The 14,622-nt window shown below is 51.6% G+C and overlaps 6 protein-coding genes across 6 annotated transcripts; 3 read left to right on the top strand and 3 right to left on the bottom strand.

The window, feature by feature from the left end:
* Positions 1-28: 28 nt before the first annotated feature.
* On the top strand, positions 29-1,748 carry HO133_004304 (uncharacterized protein; the record flags this gene model as incomplete). The annotated part of the gene is made up of 5 exons (XM_037295222.1): positions 29-748; positions 803-1,290; positions 1,344-1,383; positions 1,436-1,560; positions 1,613-1,748. 5 exons carry the CDS (start codon positions 29-31, stop codon positions 1,746-1,748), a joined length of 1,509 nt encoding a protein of 502 aa, XP_037157223.1.
* Positions 1,749-2,103: 355 nt separating this feature from the next.
* Positions 2,104-2,652, bottom strand: HO133_004303 (uncharacterized protein; the record flags this gene model as incomplete). The annotated part of the gene is made up of 1 exon (XM_037295221.1): positions 2,104-2,652. One exon carries the CDS (start codon positions 2,650-2,652, stop codon positions 2,104-2,106), a length of 549 nt encoding a protein of 182 aa, XP_037157222.1.
* A 385-nt stretch (positions 2,653-3,037) lies between these two features.
* HO133_004302 (uncharacterized protein) lies at positions 3,038-4,099 on the top strand (the record flags this gene model as incomplete). The annotated part of the gene is made up of 3 exons (XM_037295220.1): positions 3,038-3,080; positions 3,136-3,356; positions 3,407-4,099. 3 exons carry the CDS (start codon positions 3,038-3,040, stop codon positions 4,097-4,099), a joined length of 957 nt encoding a protein of 318 aa, XP_037157221.1.
* A 2,789-nt stretch (positions 4,100-6,888) lies between these two features.
* On the bottom strand, positions 6,889-7,389 carry HO133_004301 (uncharacterized protein; the record flags this gene model as incomplete). The annotated part of the gene is made up of 1 exon (XM_037295219.1): positions 6,889-7,389. One exon carries the CDS (start codon positions 7,387-7,389, stop codon positions 6,889-6,891), a length of 501 nt encoding a protein of 166 aa, XP_037157220.1.
* Positions 7,390-8,228: 839 nt separating this feature from the next.
* HO133_004300 (uncharacterized protein) lies at positions 8,229-12,667 on the top strand (the record flags this gene model as incomplete). Its single annotated transcript, XM_037295218.1, has 4 exons — positions 8,229-8,244; positions 8,316-8,660; positions 8,713-8,870; positions 8,927-12,667. 4 exons carry the CDS (start codon positions 8,229-8,231, stop codon positions 12,665-12,667), a joined length of 4,260 nt encoding a protein of 1,419 aa, XP_037157219.1.
* A 415-nt stretch (positions 12,668-13,082) lies between these two features.
* Positions 13,083-14,474, bottom strand: HO133_004299 (uncharacterized protein; the record flags this gene model as incomplete). The annotated part of the gene is made up of 3 exons (XM_037295217.1): positions 13,083-13,373; positions 13,434-14,384; positions 14,448-14,474. The coding sequence occupies 3 exons, from the start codon at positions 14,472-14,474 to the stop codon at positions 13,083-13,085; spliced, it is 1,269 nt and encodes a 422-aa protein (XP_037157218.1).
* Positions 14,475-14,622: the final 148 nt, after the last annotated feature.

The raw sequence follows: 14,622 nt of genomic DNA, 5'->3' as shown, positions 1-14,622 counted from the left end.
GGTTGTCTTTGCCAAGGAATCCACCAGCATGAGCCTACTACCCCTCATAGAACCCTCCCTCTACAATTGGCGCCCCTCCACTAAGACACCAAACTTATATCTCCGTCGTGCACTCGGCGCCGAAACAAGATGGGCTCGTCAGGCACCTGGACCGCGGCAAATGTTCCTGAGTGGGAGGTTTACCCTTACTGGTCCCTGCTCCACTTTGTCCCTTGAGGCATTTGGCAATGCGGCGGAGCATGCGTGGTTGAGAGTCCGATGCGAGTTTCCGGAAGTGGTGCTGGGACCTAGTAGTGAGCAAGGAGAAGATGGGAGTATTTTGCTAGAGCTGAAGATTCCAGGGTCTGATGGAGAGGCTAGGGAGTGGATGAGGAGGTCGCTCTTCTTCGGGACTTGTGAAGAGGGTAACAGCGCGGAGGAGGAGATGAGGCAAGCTGTGATTACGCACCCGGTTTGTGTGCGCTTGACTGCAAGAGTAGATCAGGAGGGCAAGGTGGCTGGAGCTGAGTTTGCGTTTCGAGTCGATCATATGACTGCAGATGGTGTTGGGGCATATATCTTGGCGGGATGCTACTTTGAGTTTCTAGCACATGCCGTGAGCGGAAGGGAAGCGACCCTCGATTGGGAAGCATTAAAGGGGAAACTCCCAATGCCGTGGGTGGGCATGATGAACAGTGAACAAAGGACTGAGGGAAAGGAATTCGAAGAGGGTGTGAAGAACCTCACCAATCTGGTGATGGAGGCGAGCGTATGTATCATCCATATCAATGGGAGAGTTTTGAGCCTGACGTATGGGGTGTAGAAGAGTGAATGGGGAATGGAAGTTGTTTCCAAGGACGGATACATGCCGAAAGCTATTCATAAGCGATTCTCGGTCGAAGAGAGTGACGCTATATTGCTTGGTGTAAAAAATAAGTTAGGAAAAGCATGCTCTGTCACTCATCTTGGCCACGCGGCCATGGTGATGACGATGCTCAAGTTCAAACCAGTCTCAGAAAGGCCGACGCACGGTGATCATTTGGTATCTCCGCTGTTCATCAATGGACGAAGGTATCTTGATCAAGGTGTTCCAGGATCACACAGTCACATCTCCTTGTGTAGAGCTTTTAGTGCGATTGAGTTCCGGGATGTTGAGAGTTACATTCTCTCGGACAACGCCAGCAGGGAAGAAGTCCAGGGGAAGCTGAGATTAGCGTGCGCAGAGGCTTTCAGATCGTATCAAGCGGTCCGGGACCAGAAGTCGGTACTCACTGAATCACTTTCCGTGGCCGAGCATATGGCGAGGGCGAAGTACGCTCAGATTACATCTGATCAAGGCATACCCTACTGACCAGTGCTCCCAGGACCATGAAAGCCTTCAAAGGCAAATGGACGGCTGATGCTGTAAGTCAACGGGGACTGCGTGTAAGGCCATAAGCTGAGGGTTTGGAGACAGTTCTTCTTGAGTGATGGACTCATCGAAACACACATCTCCAACTCATATTGTGACCAGACGCGAACCCATAAGGTCTTGGAAGTCGATGACGTGCAATTTACGGCCAGCCCAGATGGGCCACCATTGTAAGTTTGCGTGAGTTTCAAGCTCTTTCATCATTGACGGGCTCCATGGCAGGGTCATACGTATGAGCACATTCAGACAAGCCATCAATCTGTCGGCCGAATGGAATGGAGCACAGCATGTGGACGAGGATATTCGGAGGTTCTTGGAAAATGTTGCGGAGCTTATGCTGAGCTTGATAAGAGACTAAAGTGCTTGATGTGGTGGATGCAGCCCCCAGTGTCTCTAAAGTCTTGAGGTATGGCGAGCCTCAAAATTTCAATTTCCAGGGATCTGGCGCGCCTTGGTCGTCGGTTCTCTGCGAGTTTCCAAACGCATCTTCATCTTGAAGCGGTCTTTCCCAGTCCCATCGCCAGTGTCCGCGTCAAAGCGCCCCGAGAAGAGTACTCTCTACTAAATCAAAACAAGATTGCAGGAGCAGTGGTGGCAGCAATAAAGCGTCAATATGAGTAAATGGAAAATCGATGATATTATTTTTGGATTTTAGAGACCCTATCCTCGTGACTCGCAAACTCCTCTCAGCATCATCAATCATCCAGTGGCCGTCACTGCTCCTTCCGCCCTAAATTCCAACTCCTGACCAGATCATCTGCATCGGCTTGGTTTATTGACGTTCCATTTTCCCGTCCACGACCGCCTTCCGGTCCGAACCAATGTTCCCTCCACCCAAACACAAACACTCTCCAAGCCAAAGGCGGGATCAACATGCCCGCACATAGCAACGCGGCTCTTTTCGTCAAGCCTCCTCGCCAATCAAGCTTGTCCTGATCACTGGCCCTGAAAGCTTCCCATAGGAAGAGCGGGATAAGACCAAACTCTCCGAGGCCTAATGTCCAGTAGACTTGCTTTCGTTTCCCGACACAATCTTTCGAGTCTGGCAATGCGAGCAGTAGTTGCGGTGTAAGCGCCAGGATGAGGACGCCTGCACAGCGGGCTATGAACGTCGCAGTTCGGTTGAGCTCAGCGGCTGAGAAGGAAGCATTTGTAGTAAGAGCGGGGCGGAGGGTAGACTCGGGGTAAAATATGAGGGAGACTATGGCAGGGACGTTCACGAGGGCTTCGAAGAAGAAGGCTGTTTGGATTATGGAAGGCATGCTAATTGTAGGGTAGGCTGAGGGACTGCGCAACGAAAATGTATTAAAAAAGCGTGGAAGAACACTTCTTCACCGTAGAAATGGCAGGACAAATGAGATAGTTCGGCTCAATCACTCATGTTGAAGTTATATCATGACTCGTCTAGGAGGCTAGAAAGCATCCTGCCAGGCGAACTTCTGAGTACGAATCCTTGCATCAAATAGCTAAGGTAGACGCCTTATTCCCGGCGTCTGCTCGCTTGAATTATAACGACATTCGTTCTCTTTTCCCCTCACTATTGTATAGATGAGAGCTAGCAGTTCGCTGTTCAGATTTCAAGTAATTGTGTGTCTCGGCTAGGATATTTGGAGCTTTCTTTAAAGGTCAACCAGCACTGGTGGCACGATGTCCGCTGCCAGAACGGCGGTCAGGCGAGCTCTGCTGTATGGTATGCTCTTGTAATCACAATGAAGTCTATATATAGAGGCTCAACAATTTCTCAGTCCCTGGATCATCGCAGAAGATGCTCGATAAGTCTCGAGGGCTTACCGCCGACTGCGTGGCCTATGACCTCGAAGACTCCGTTACCATCAATAGGAAGGCCGAAGCGAGGTCCAACATCCGGAACTTCCTTGAGCAGCCTCGTGCAGATGGTATCAAAGAGTGCGCCGTTCGAATCAATGCTGTTGGGACTGGTCACGAGGCCGATGACATCGAAGCAGTGGTATGGCAGCTCAGTAGTCTATCAACACTTCAGCAATTGACGGACCTCAGTGTAATGCGCCATATCTTGACACCCTTGTGATCCCGAAAGTGAATTCCAGCTCCGATTTGAAATGGGCTGCTGACTTCATCAACCACAAGCGAACATTCACTGGTCCTGAGGAGTCTGCACCTCGTCAGATCAAAATCCTTGCTCTTATCGAGTCTGCCAAAGCGATTTCCAATTTACGTGAGATTTGCGAGACGGCTGCTCAACTTGATGGTCTCATCTTCGCTGCTGAAGACTTTGCCCTGGATCTTTCGTTGACTCGCACGCCTTCCCTGACTGAATTCCTGTATGCGAGGTCTGCTATCGCTACTGCTTGTCGTGCGCATGATTTGCCCTCTACCATCGATCTTGTGTGCACCTCTTACAAGGGCGAGGAAGGCAGCAGGGTGATGGAAGAGGAGTGCTTCGGAGGCAAGGGCCTGGGCTTCAATGGCAAACAGTGCATTCATCCCGACCAGGTCGCGATCGCGCAGAAGGCCTTTGCTCCGAGTGAAGACGAAGTGGCATGGGCTGCGAGGGTAGTGATCGCGGACGCGAAAGCTGATGAGCAGGGGAGAGGCGCGTGGACGCTGGATGGCAAGATGATCGATGCACCCGTCGTTGGGAAAGCTAAAAGACTTGTCAGCAAAGCTGAAGCTTGTGGCTTCGATGTCAGTGCCGTGAAAGAGAAATGGAAGGGTCAAGAGCCAGAGTGAGGTGGTTTTCCTCCGTCGGTCTTGCCATCAAGAGGCAGCGTGCAACAGCGAGGACAGTCAGCTTGTGCGACCCAATCAGTCGTCATGGATATCATCGACGCTGACCTCGGACCATGATCGAGTTGTGGAAGCTCTGGTGGCCCTGAGGATCGATTGTGTTGTGATTGCGGACTGCGCCGCTATGCACGGATGAAGGTACGAATGCGTCGGCATATCCTGTGTCAAGTATTTTGCTAATTTATTCTAGGAATATATATTATAATAGGGAGAATCTCTAAAAAGCATGATTAGCAGAACAAATTGGTTGGGGTTAACGGTGGTACATGAAACCTAACGGCTTGGCGTGTATCGTTACTGATCTTAGGAGAAAGTAGCTTTGCATTCCCTTGAGTACGGTGGATTTGGAAGGCGACCCGGCTTCGGCCTGAATACATACAAAGCCTCAATCAAGCTTACATTTTTTTTTGCGATTTTTTTGGATCCATACTACAGTGTCAGGACGAGAGGAAAGGCGAAGGGACAAGAAGGTACTGTATTTTTCCGTACCACGCTAACCCCTTTTCCGGGCACACCGTTCGAGGACATCCAGCCAACACTTTTACCCTCACTCCATGTAGGAGCGATGACTGCCGCAGACGAAGACGGCTTGCCATACAGATCTGTACGTTATTTTTGCCAATTTTTCAGAGCTCTGGGGAACACCTTGAAGGGGATGGGAGCTTCTCTGCTGCGCTGGCTGCGAATCTTGCCTAAGCGAGCCCTCCGCTCAGAGAGTTCGAGGACACCACCCACCACCAAGAGAAAGCTGGTTGGCTATCGGCAAGTCAGCCTGGCCATCTCTCGGTCTTCTCCCCATTTTTGCAAATTTACGGGGCTGCAGAGATGGATTTGAAAGGGGAAAAGACCTTTTTGCCTGCACTGGCGCCAAGTTCTGCCAAGCCCCCCTTTCTCCGCCCGAGATCAAAAAGCCGAAGACACTGTAATAGAGGCTCTGTCTTTCCAAGTCAGAAGCTTGCCTTGAGGTCGTACTGTTCTACGCTCTACTTGAGACTTTCTTAGGTGTTCGGGGGATTTTTGTTTGGGCTGCGTCGTCCCCAAATCTTCCAAATGGCATACTTCGCAGGCTCTTCTCCCCCAATATCCATACACGCAGTACAAAATGACCTCTTCTGGGCCATGTTACTGCTATCAAAACCTACGGATCTCACCCTCCAAGCTGGGGCGCCGTTTCCCCAAAATCCAAAAAGGGGCTTGAAATCAGATTCGAACTGTTTATTGGCCATTGGTTGCACATGCCATCTCCAGGATTTTCAAAGAGCATAACGAGTCTCACCCAGCCCCAAACACCATTCCAGGTGAGAAGGGGTGAAATTGAAATTTGGATCTTTCAGAATGAAGGCCTACTTGGTAGACTTGAGCTTCTACTTTCCTTCTTTTCATGTGCTTTATACTCTCCTTTGGTCTCAAATCCCGTCTTTCTCTCTTCTTCTCTTTCTCTTTTCCGAGATAGCTGCGACCGCAAGCCCAGCGAGCCCCTATCCAATCCGTCTGGGCGCTACCTCCAGTCCTCACCCCGTGACTCCCTCCACATTTTTCTACGCTACTACCTCTCATACCGCTGGGTGTGTCGGGCAACTCCCCGGCGTAATCGCTGACAGGTGTGACTGAGCACTGCGTTCCGTGAAAGCCTCCCTACGGATTTCAGAGCGCGGAGCCTACAAATACATCCACGACCAATCCTGCAGCATCTCTTCCCCATTCGGATCCTGTTCGCGAGGAGTCCTGTCGGTATTGCCAGACCGCTACAAGAGCAGCGGAGGCCCACTTTCCTTGGGATTCTAGCTCGCTGGAAGCAGGAGCGGCTTTGACTTCGGCTCTGCTCCATCTGCTAGACATTATTTTTAGAGGGACCGCCTGGAGCGCGTGCTCGCGGGCTGGGATGATGGCTCGTTGGGGAAATCCTTACCATCGAGGGACTCGAAGCTGGATAGATGAGGTGGAGATGGTGCAAGGAGCAACGGAGGCAGCGGCTTTGACGGGGAGGCTGGAGTGCATGGTTAAGTGGAGAGGTGAAGATGAAGACAGAGACGTAGGCGAAGAAGATAGATGGATGGAGGAGATTTTGAGCCACTGGAATCCTTGTACGGACACGAGACTGTTCTGCGCCGGTTCTGAATCTTCGAGTGTCCCGCCTGGAGCAGCGATGATCAGACGGCCGTCGAGGAATGGGTGCCCAGACGCGTGCTTATGGCCATCAAAAAGTTTCGGACAAGCTGGAGCTCGAGAGAGTGTATATGTACTTGGAGCTTGGGTTTGTGGATGAGGATGGGCAAGATGCGTTAGTGCAATCAAGGTACCTTGTTTCTATTGTATGTGTATGGAACGGCTACGATTATACTGTCTTGTTGGGGCTTGTAGCCATCGATTCCGTAACTTTTCGAAGGGCCTCTCCCTAAGACTTGGTAGCTATGGGTACGTCTGTTTAGAGCTCTGCTGGACCGTGACCCTGCAGTCCCCCTACAGGCGGGGTGGCAAACGTCCCGTCTCCTCAGCATTCTGTCGGGTACGTGTGCCCAGAAGTTGTCCAAAGCCCTGAATCACTCTTTTTGAATCTGTGGCGCAGGATAACCATCTTCAATTCTCACCGGCGGCAGTTCTTCAGCGTTCTGCAGGGGTGTAAGTACTCCGACCTTGCTGCTCTTGCTGTCTATGGGTCAGCTGTGAGCCCTTAAAAAATTTTGTACGCCCCGAATCATCTATCTTGATGCTATTGTGGAGGTTCACCCGGTTCAATCATCCCCAACAGCCACCCAAGCTGATAAGGGATCCGCCCAAAGTTCTTGACTTCCAATCTTCCCCTCCTCATCAAATTCACTCAGCACATAGACAAAGTCTTCTTCCCAGTCCTTCCCCGTCTTGACACTTGCAAATTTCGCACGTAACTTTATCGTCACGGTCCCTCCCTCAGCATCCACCATGAATTCTTCCTTTGGCGGTACGGTATTCTCATATGGATGGAAGGACAATGTAGAGGTCAGACGGTCGTAGTAGTCATCGCAGGTTCTGCGGGATGTGGCAGTTGAGGAGCCTTGAGAGCGACGTCCGTGGAATTTGATGCCCAGGAATGGGAGACGTAGGTTTGCCCACTTCGGGCCATGCTCGAGAATCTTAGGGTTGGATGTGAAGTATTTGTCAAGTGTTTCGGATGGAGGAGAGCCGGTTGTGAAGGCTTTGCAGAAGGAGTAGGCTGTTGATCGCATGAGCTCTCCTTTCGCTTTATAGTCGGGCATGTTCGGAAGGAAAGATTGCTTCTATGGGATCTGTCTCGAAGCTGCAAGCTACTCGATTAAAAGGCCGTCCTCTTTTCTTATTACGAGATCATCTATCAAAGCTTTCCCATGCTATCAATCGGGTATCACGGTTCCCACTGAGTAAGGAATCCTTGTCAGAGCTCGACTAGTCTCTGTCGTCGTCAGCTTCGGTCTTCGGTCTCTAGACTCTACCTTAGGTGGACTTCGGATCCGGATAGAAAACTCCGCTCGATGGGTACGAATACGTGAAAATACTGGGTAATTAGGGGTAGCTTACTTGAGTGAGCGGGACTAGCATTTATGGATAGCATCCCTTTGGAGTGTCGCAAAATCGCAAAGGCCAATAAATAATGACAAGTGGCTCCCGGAGAAAGGTCAGTGTGGTTGTGGTAGTGAACAGTTGAAAAGGATCGACGTTCGAGGCGTGGACGATAGAAGAAAAGCTAAGCATCTGCTGCACTTCTGACTTGCTGGATGACGACTTACTCCTTTGCCAATTTGAGTCTAGCACCAGATTGAATTCCCTGCTCTGACAAGATGCAGATTTGAACTCTCCACTCACCACATCGACAACCAAACCCTAAACCTACACTCACTCACTGTCGTTTACTTGTTCATTCTTTGTCTTCACTCGTTCAATTGGTCCGTCCTTTGGCCTCTTGGAGGTGTAAGCTGATTGCATATTGGCCTTCAGCCTCGACAATTCAAGCATCCGACTTATTCCGCCCCCCAACCCTTCCGCTGGAGCTCCCTCCTCAACACCAAAAGTTTGGAATTCAAAAGTATTCGGGAGCTCTACAGCTCTGTGAAGCAACACCATGGGTCGTTCAAGAGGTAAGACAATTACCCGACGAAGCGGGTGCCACGTGAGCTGCCTTTTTTGTGTGCTAAAACCCCTTGCATAGTTTTATCCTTCATGTCAGCTTTTGGCGCACCGAAATCACCAACGTCGACCTCGTTTTCTGGCCCACAGAACTCCCCTCAACAGCATGATATCAAAGAGAAGATCACCAATTCCGCATCTCCTCAGCATGTAGCGGCACCGGCGAGAGATTCACCGCCTCCCAGGACACGCGAGCGGTCATCGTCCATCAGACCCATGTCGATGGTGCAAACATATCAACCCCCCGTCATGGAGATTGCTCAGGATACGATACCGGAGCTTCAACCCATCTTCAGCTTTCTCAACAGCCACTCCAATAAATTATACCAAGAAGGATACTTCCTAAAGCTCAATGACCTGGATTCAAGTGCGTCGATCTTTTCATCCTTCTTACATTGTTTCGCTAACGCAACTCGCAGACGGACGACCAAATCATGACAGATCATGGACGGAGTGCTTCGCTCAACTCGTTGGCACCATTTTGTCTTTGTGGGATGCCTCCGCACTGGACGCCGCCGGCCAAGACGGAGAAGTTGCACCTACTTTCATCAACCTCGCGGACGCCTCAATCAAGATGGTTCGTCCTTTGCTCAGCTTGGCATCTCTTGCGTTTGGCTAATCCTCTATCCATAGATTGAAACCCTTCCTACTCGATCTCAAGAGGTCCAGCCTCTACAAAATGTCCTCAGCCTTTCGACCGCAGGAAAAAATCGGTACCTGTTCCATTTCAATTCTCTACACTCTCTTACGCAGTGGACTGCTGCTATCAGGCTAGCCATGTACGAAAACTCTACACTCCAGGAAGCTTACACGGGCTCTTTGATCGCTGGCAAGGGGAAGCTCCTCAACAACATCAAGGTCATCATGGATAGGATGAGGATCCAAAACGAAGATTGGACAAGAGTGAGATTCGGAGCCGGCACACCCTGGAGACGCTGCTGGTGCGTGATCTCACCTCCTAGTGAGAAAGACGTGCAAAAGCAACAGAAGCAACTGAAGAAGAAGTCCGCATACGAGCGTGCCCCCGTCCTCAAAGGCAATATCAAATTCTACGATACTAGAAAGACCAAGAAAGCGCAGCCCATTGCAACTATCAGTGACGCGTACTCAGCATACGCCATTTATCCGCAGTCCAAACCCCTCATCGATCAGTCAACCCTGGTCAAAATAGAGGGCTCGATTACCATCCATTCTACACCGGAAACAACGACTGATGGATTCGTGTTCGTCATGCCAGAAACTCATCCTGCCGTTTCCGGGTTTGAAATGATGCTAAGATACCTTTTCCCTGTCTACGATGTCTTTGCGTTATACGGACGTCCGAATAGATTGACTGCAGACACCCTTGACACACGCAGTTTGATGTTCGCTTTGCCACAGGAGAGGCGATATGGATACTTGGAGATCTTAGACGTGGCCGGTTTGATTCATGAGACTGGCAGTCAATCTTGGACAGAACGAGACTGGAGACAGAAGATGAAAGATCTTACCTCGCAGCGTATGACAAGAATGGCGTCGAACGGCCGGCCCAGGAGCAGGGCAAGCAGCTACCGAGGCTACAGAAACAGCGTCGCTTCGCGTGCTGGTACTCTTCGCTACGAAGACGGCGCGTCGATCAAGTCAACGCCTTCTTTACGCAACGAGTCTGCTCCCGCGCCTCCACAGCATCTTGATCGAGCCAACTCAGAACCGCCAGCGGATCAGCCATTCACTCCTCCTCGGCCTAGGGCACAACACCAGCGGTCTTTCTCCGAAGCCAGCCCTCAGTCTACGCCTCCTCGCCAAAGATCCCAAAAGTATGTTCAGGAACAAAATTATACACCTTCTCGCTTGTCACACGAGCAATCTAGGCCCTCTTTTGAAGCTACTCCTCCTCGTGCAAACTCGTATGAACAAATGGCTCCACCGCCTCCTTCTCATGGCGTTCCCATTGGCATGGCAGCCCGCAACCCTCAAATGCAAAGATATGCCAACGAATCCGGACGAAGCAGCTCAGAGAGTGAACGGCGGTTTGCTGGCGTCAATGGTAGCCGTAGGGAAACAGATCCGCAGGAAATACGCCAAGAGATGCGTCCTGCTCCACCACCCTCCCTGGTTGCAGCTCCCCCAGCTTTCTCTCATGAACCTGGCGCTAAGCCTCAAAAGAGGCCTGGCTTGAATGCAGAGCTACGGCGTGCCAACAGCCGGCTGTCCGTCACGACACTATCTCAATTGGCTGACGCAGGGAGCGCCGGTACTACTGGAACCGCTGCAGCAGGCGCGGCAGCTGCGTGGAAAAGCAACTCGCAGAGGAGTATGAGTGGGACGTCTTTGGAGGACCAGGGACAACGTGGGGTAAACCTTAACGCAAGCAACAATCGGAGCACTGCTGACCGTTCCTCTCCTGCTGAAGGCATGGTAACAGCGAAAACCCGATATCCTCCCCCGAACCGTGAAGGTTCCCCAGACACTTCATTCGCCTCGTCTCAGTCGGATAATCAAAACGCTCCATACTACAAGGACAAACCTTTAATGTCTTCATATGACCTTTTATCACCACCAAATCCTTCTTCGCGCGCTACTTCACCTTTATCACAGCCTTCTATGTCTTCTTCACCACTCTTTCAGCCAGCAAATGGCGTTAGGACTGCTCGGAAGTCCTCTCTCAGCAACCAATCACCGGCAGCTTCATCCTCGAATCCCGTCTTCGGCATCCAGAAACCGCCTCCCTTCCCAATGACCCCTCAACAACGCCCCGAGGCCCAACGATCAAAATCCAGTATTTCTAGGAAACCTGTTCCAGATAAATCACCGTCTCCGACCAAAGAACCGCCTGCGCGAGTCGATTCCGTCCCACCCACCGCAAAGTCAAGCCTCGACAGTTTGCACAGCCGCTACATCGATGAAGAAGCGCTTGCTCAAGTACTTGAGCGACAGCGTCTGCAGTCTCTCACCAGTGAGAATAATGCTGGTTTCGTAGACGATGCCAGCGTTTACGACAACGAATCAACAGTGTCGCCAGACTACGCCAGTACTCGCAAATCTACAGAGACGAAGAGATCACGGCCATCGGTCGAAAAGCCTCGAAGAGGTGTGCTGAAAACTGTAGGCACTGTCGAGCCTGTACAGCAAGAGGTTCAAGTCGGAGATATTCACTACAGACCTGGCGCGACTCCTGAGCCGCTGAATCCTGAGATTCCAACGGTCGATTTTGGACCCACGCAAGCGTACAATCCGAGGACCAGCAGCAGACCCAATACTAGTGGATCACTGACCCAGCAATTAAATGATAGTTCAGATTCCAGAGGTAGGTTCACACCCAGCCCTCGGAACGAAGAGCCAGCAGAAGCACAGCCCTCGTCAGTGGTCTACCCAGCTGGACAGCAAAACGAGTCCTACGAGCGAGCGCCCAGTCGAAACATCATCACTCCTGAGCCTCAAATACGATCTCCTTCGGCAGCCGATGGCATTGACAATCGTAGAAGCGTCGCGTGGCAGCCGGGAGCTCAGATTGGTGGAAGTCCAGGTGCCAGACAGTCTATCACGCCAGAACAATTCGTACAACAGCGAGCAACTGCGAATCGTGTAATGACACCTGTCTATGCACATGCTCGCAAACATTCAGGCCCTTCTACTCCGCCAGCGGTGCCGAGGAACACGTCGGGAGAGTGGCCAATTCAACAACAGAAAAGGCAGTCTTCGTATGGCAATGATTTACCTGCCCGACCTAGTTCTCGTGCCGCAACTGCGGTGATGAACAATTCTAGCGATTATACAGCACACCTCTCAGCGAGGGAGCAGGAACATGTCGCCCGGGTCACGAATTCCCCTCTTATCAACATGGCTGGCAACACCAACAAGAACCTACCTCAAGGTGGTGGGTTAGTAGGGGCAATCGAGGCGCGTGAAAAGGAAAAAAGGGAGATCAAGCAAGGTCTGAGCGGCCAAATGGTCCAACAAGCCATTCACCAGCGCCAACAACATAGCCAAGGTCAGCAGCAGAGGCAACCATCGCAACAATCCTTCTCTACGCCCACCCCTCAATTTTCTATGCCTGGGCAATTTCCTTCTTCTCCTGGTCAACCTCCTACCCCTGGGGTGGCGCAGCAGCAGTATGGCTGGGGCACACCGCAACAACAGCAGCAGTACGCTTCGTACCAACAATACCCGCAGATGCAGTCTCAACAATGGACACCACCGGCAATTCAGCAGTACTGGGGACAGCAGCAAAGTTCACCGTATCAGCAGCAGCAGCAGCCGCCTTCGCCGTTCCAACAGCAGCATGGGCCGTTCCCCGTGCAACCTAGTTTTCAGCAACAAGGTCAATATGGTCAGGCTCAGCAGCAGCAGCAATATGGCCCGTACTTTGGTAATGGGCAGGGTGGTCATCAATGAGTTTTGGGTGGGTGAGGTTTTGGGTTTGCATAGCCTGGATGCACAGTCTCATTGCATTAATGTTATTGCATAAGCTTCAGGCAGCACGTGCAGGCGGATATTGTGCAAAAGCTTCGAATTATTCTTGTTTCAATTGAACATGGTAGGGGCATGTGTACAAATATAGAAGCGCATCATGAAAATAATGTTTCAATACCGGCATGATCCTGTCGTTTGTAGGAGCAACAAGCGTTTCAAGCCTACGAGCAAAGAGGTTTCCATTGGGGCGAAGCCATCCCACTGAATCCTAACTCTGAATGGGAAGTGATGTCGCCTTTCTAAGCAATCAGCCACCTATCTAACTCCGGACCCATCTATAAACACTATTCTCCCGCTTCCGCCCCTCTACAGCGCACGAGTGAATAGTGCTACCCATTCAATTTTCATCCTTCCTCAGCCTCAAGCTCCCGAACCTCCTCCTCAATTTCCCGGCCCCGCTCGAGCTCCGACGAACACCCTGCTCCCAATCCGCGTACTTCTGCCCATCACTCACGGGCCTCGACTGGCCTTCGACGCTCATCGGTCGCCGTTGGGTGGCGGGCGTGGTCATTTCGATGGCGTTGTTGCCGTCGGACGCGTGTCGGGAGTGGAGTTTGTGTTGCTTGAGGGCTTTTTCGAGCGAGTAGGAGGGCTCGCCTTTGCCTTTGAGGTCTTCGGGAAGATATTGCTGGTGAGTGTGTTAGCATTGGATGGGAGATGTGTTGCTGATGGGGGAGGGGGGCCGCACCACGCCAGGCCACCGCTTGTAGGCTCCGCCTTCGGGAGAGTTTTCGATCATCATGTCTGTGCCTTCTTCGTAATTGTATACATTGCCGTATCGGTCTTCCTTCCCGGGAGGCACCATCGCCACACCGTCCAGCGGGCGATGCTTCTCAACGCTGTCTCTGATCATTTCCCGAGGAGTTGCCCTTAAAGCTTCTTCGTTCGTTGTGCTGACGGCCTCGACTGGGCTATTCACGGACGAAGTGTTTCGAGCCAGTAGCGTAGCTTCGTAAGGTCCGTCGTGGTGAAAGCCGCCCACAGTATCCATACGATCGATGGTGTCTGACCCGACTATGTGCTTCTTCCGAAGATGCGGGTGGCGGTTTGCCATTTTAGCATCCTGTTTGATCATGTCGAGGGGGCGATGGCTTTGATCGCCGGGAAAGCGCTGACTGAGGGAGCTGCCGCGGCGGCGGCGGTGGCCATCGGTGGTCGTTGAATTTTGGCCCCCTGTCGAAGTCGGGATTTGCGTCGAGGCTTGGTCTATGCTTTGACGTTTGGACGTGGGGGAGTAAGATCCATCGAAATCAGGGAAAGCTTCCTGGCGGTATGTGGAAGTGGAGAAGCGGTCTTTCCGTGGGCTAGCGGATTGCGGCGGCGATGGATAGCCGGTTGAAGTGGCGTTGCGGTAGGGATTGTTGCTTGAGCGATTGGAGACGGATGGGGTGGGCTTCTGGGAGGACGATGGGTTGGTTGAGCGGACAGAGACGGACGGAGGCGTCTTTTGAAGTCTTTGAGACGATGACGGTTCGCTTGACCGGACGGAGGATGAAGGTGTCTTCTGAGGTTTGGTATGAGAGCTACTGGACGAGCGGTCCTGGGTTTGCGGGGAGAATGTGGAATTGTAGTGCGTTCCTGGGCCCGTTTCTGCGCTGGGCTCTGGACCATTGAGGGGATCAAGAAGGTAGCGGCTTGCCTGAGAGGTTGTCAGTTCATGGGTGGTTTGGGAGAAGGCCAATTGAGGTTGCCTAATGCATACCCAGTGCTTATCTTCTGAGTTTTCCATGTTGGTGTTTAGCGAAGGATAGAGAATCTATGTTAATTTACCTTAGGTCACCTGTTTATATGATAGTATTAATAAATGATGCAATGGTGGTTTGTTGGAAGCTGTGAGGCAAGTGTTTTATATATGACTTCTAGTTATTCACAAGGTC

The sequence above is a fragment of the Letharia lupina genome (assembly GCF_014066315.1).
Source record: "Letharia lupina isolate WasteWater1 chromosome Unknown contig_2, whole genome shotgun sequence".
NCBI classification, from domain to species: Eukaryota; Fungi; Ascomycota; class Lecanoromycetes; order Lecanorales; family Parmeliaceae; genus Letharia; species Letharia lupina.
Note: the sequence above shows the minus strand (reverse complement) of the source record. Positions and strands in the feature narration are given on the sequence as shown.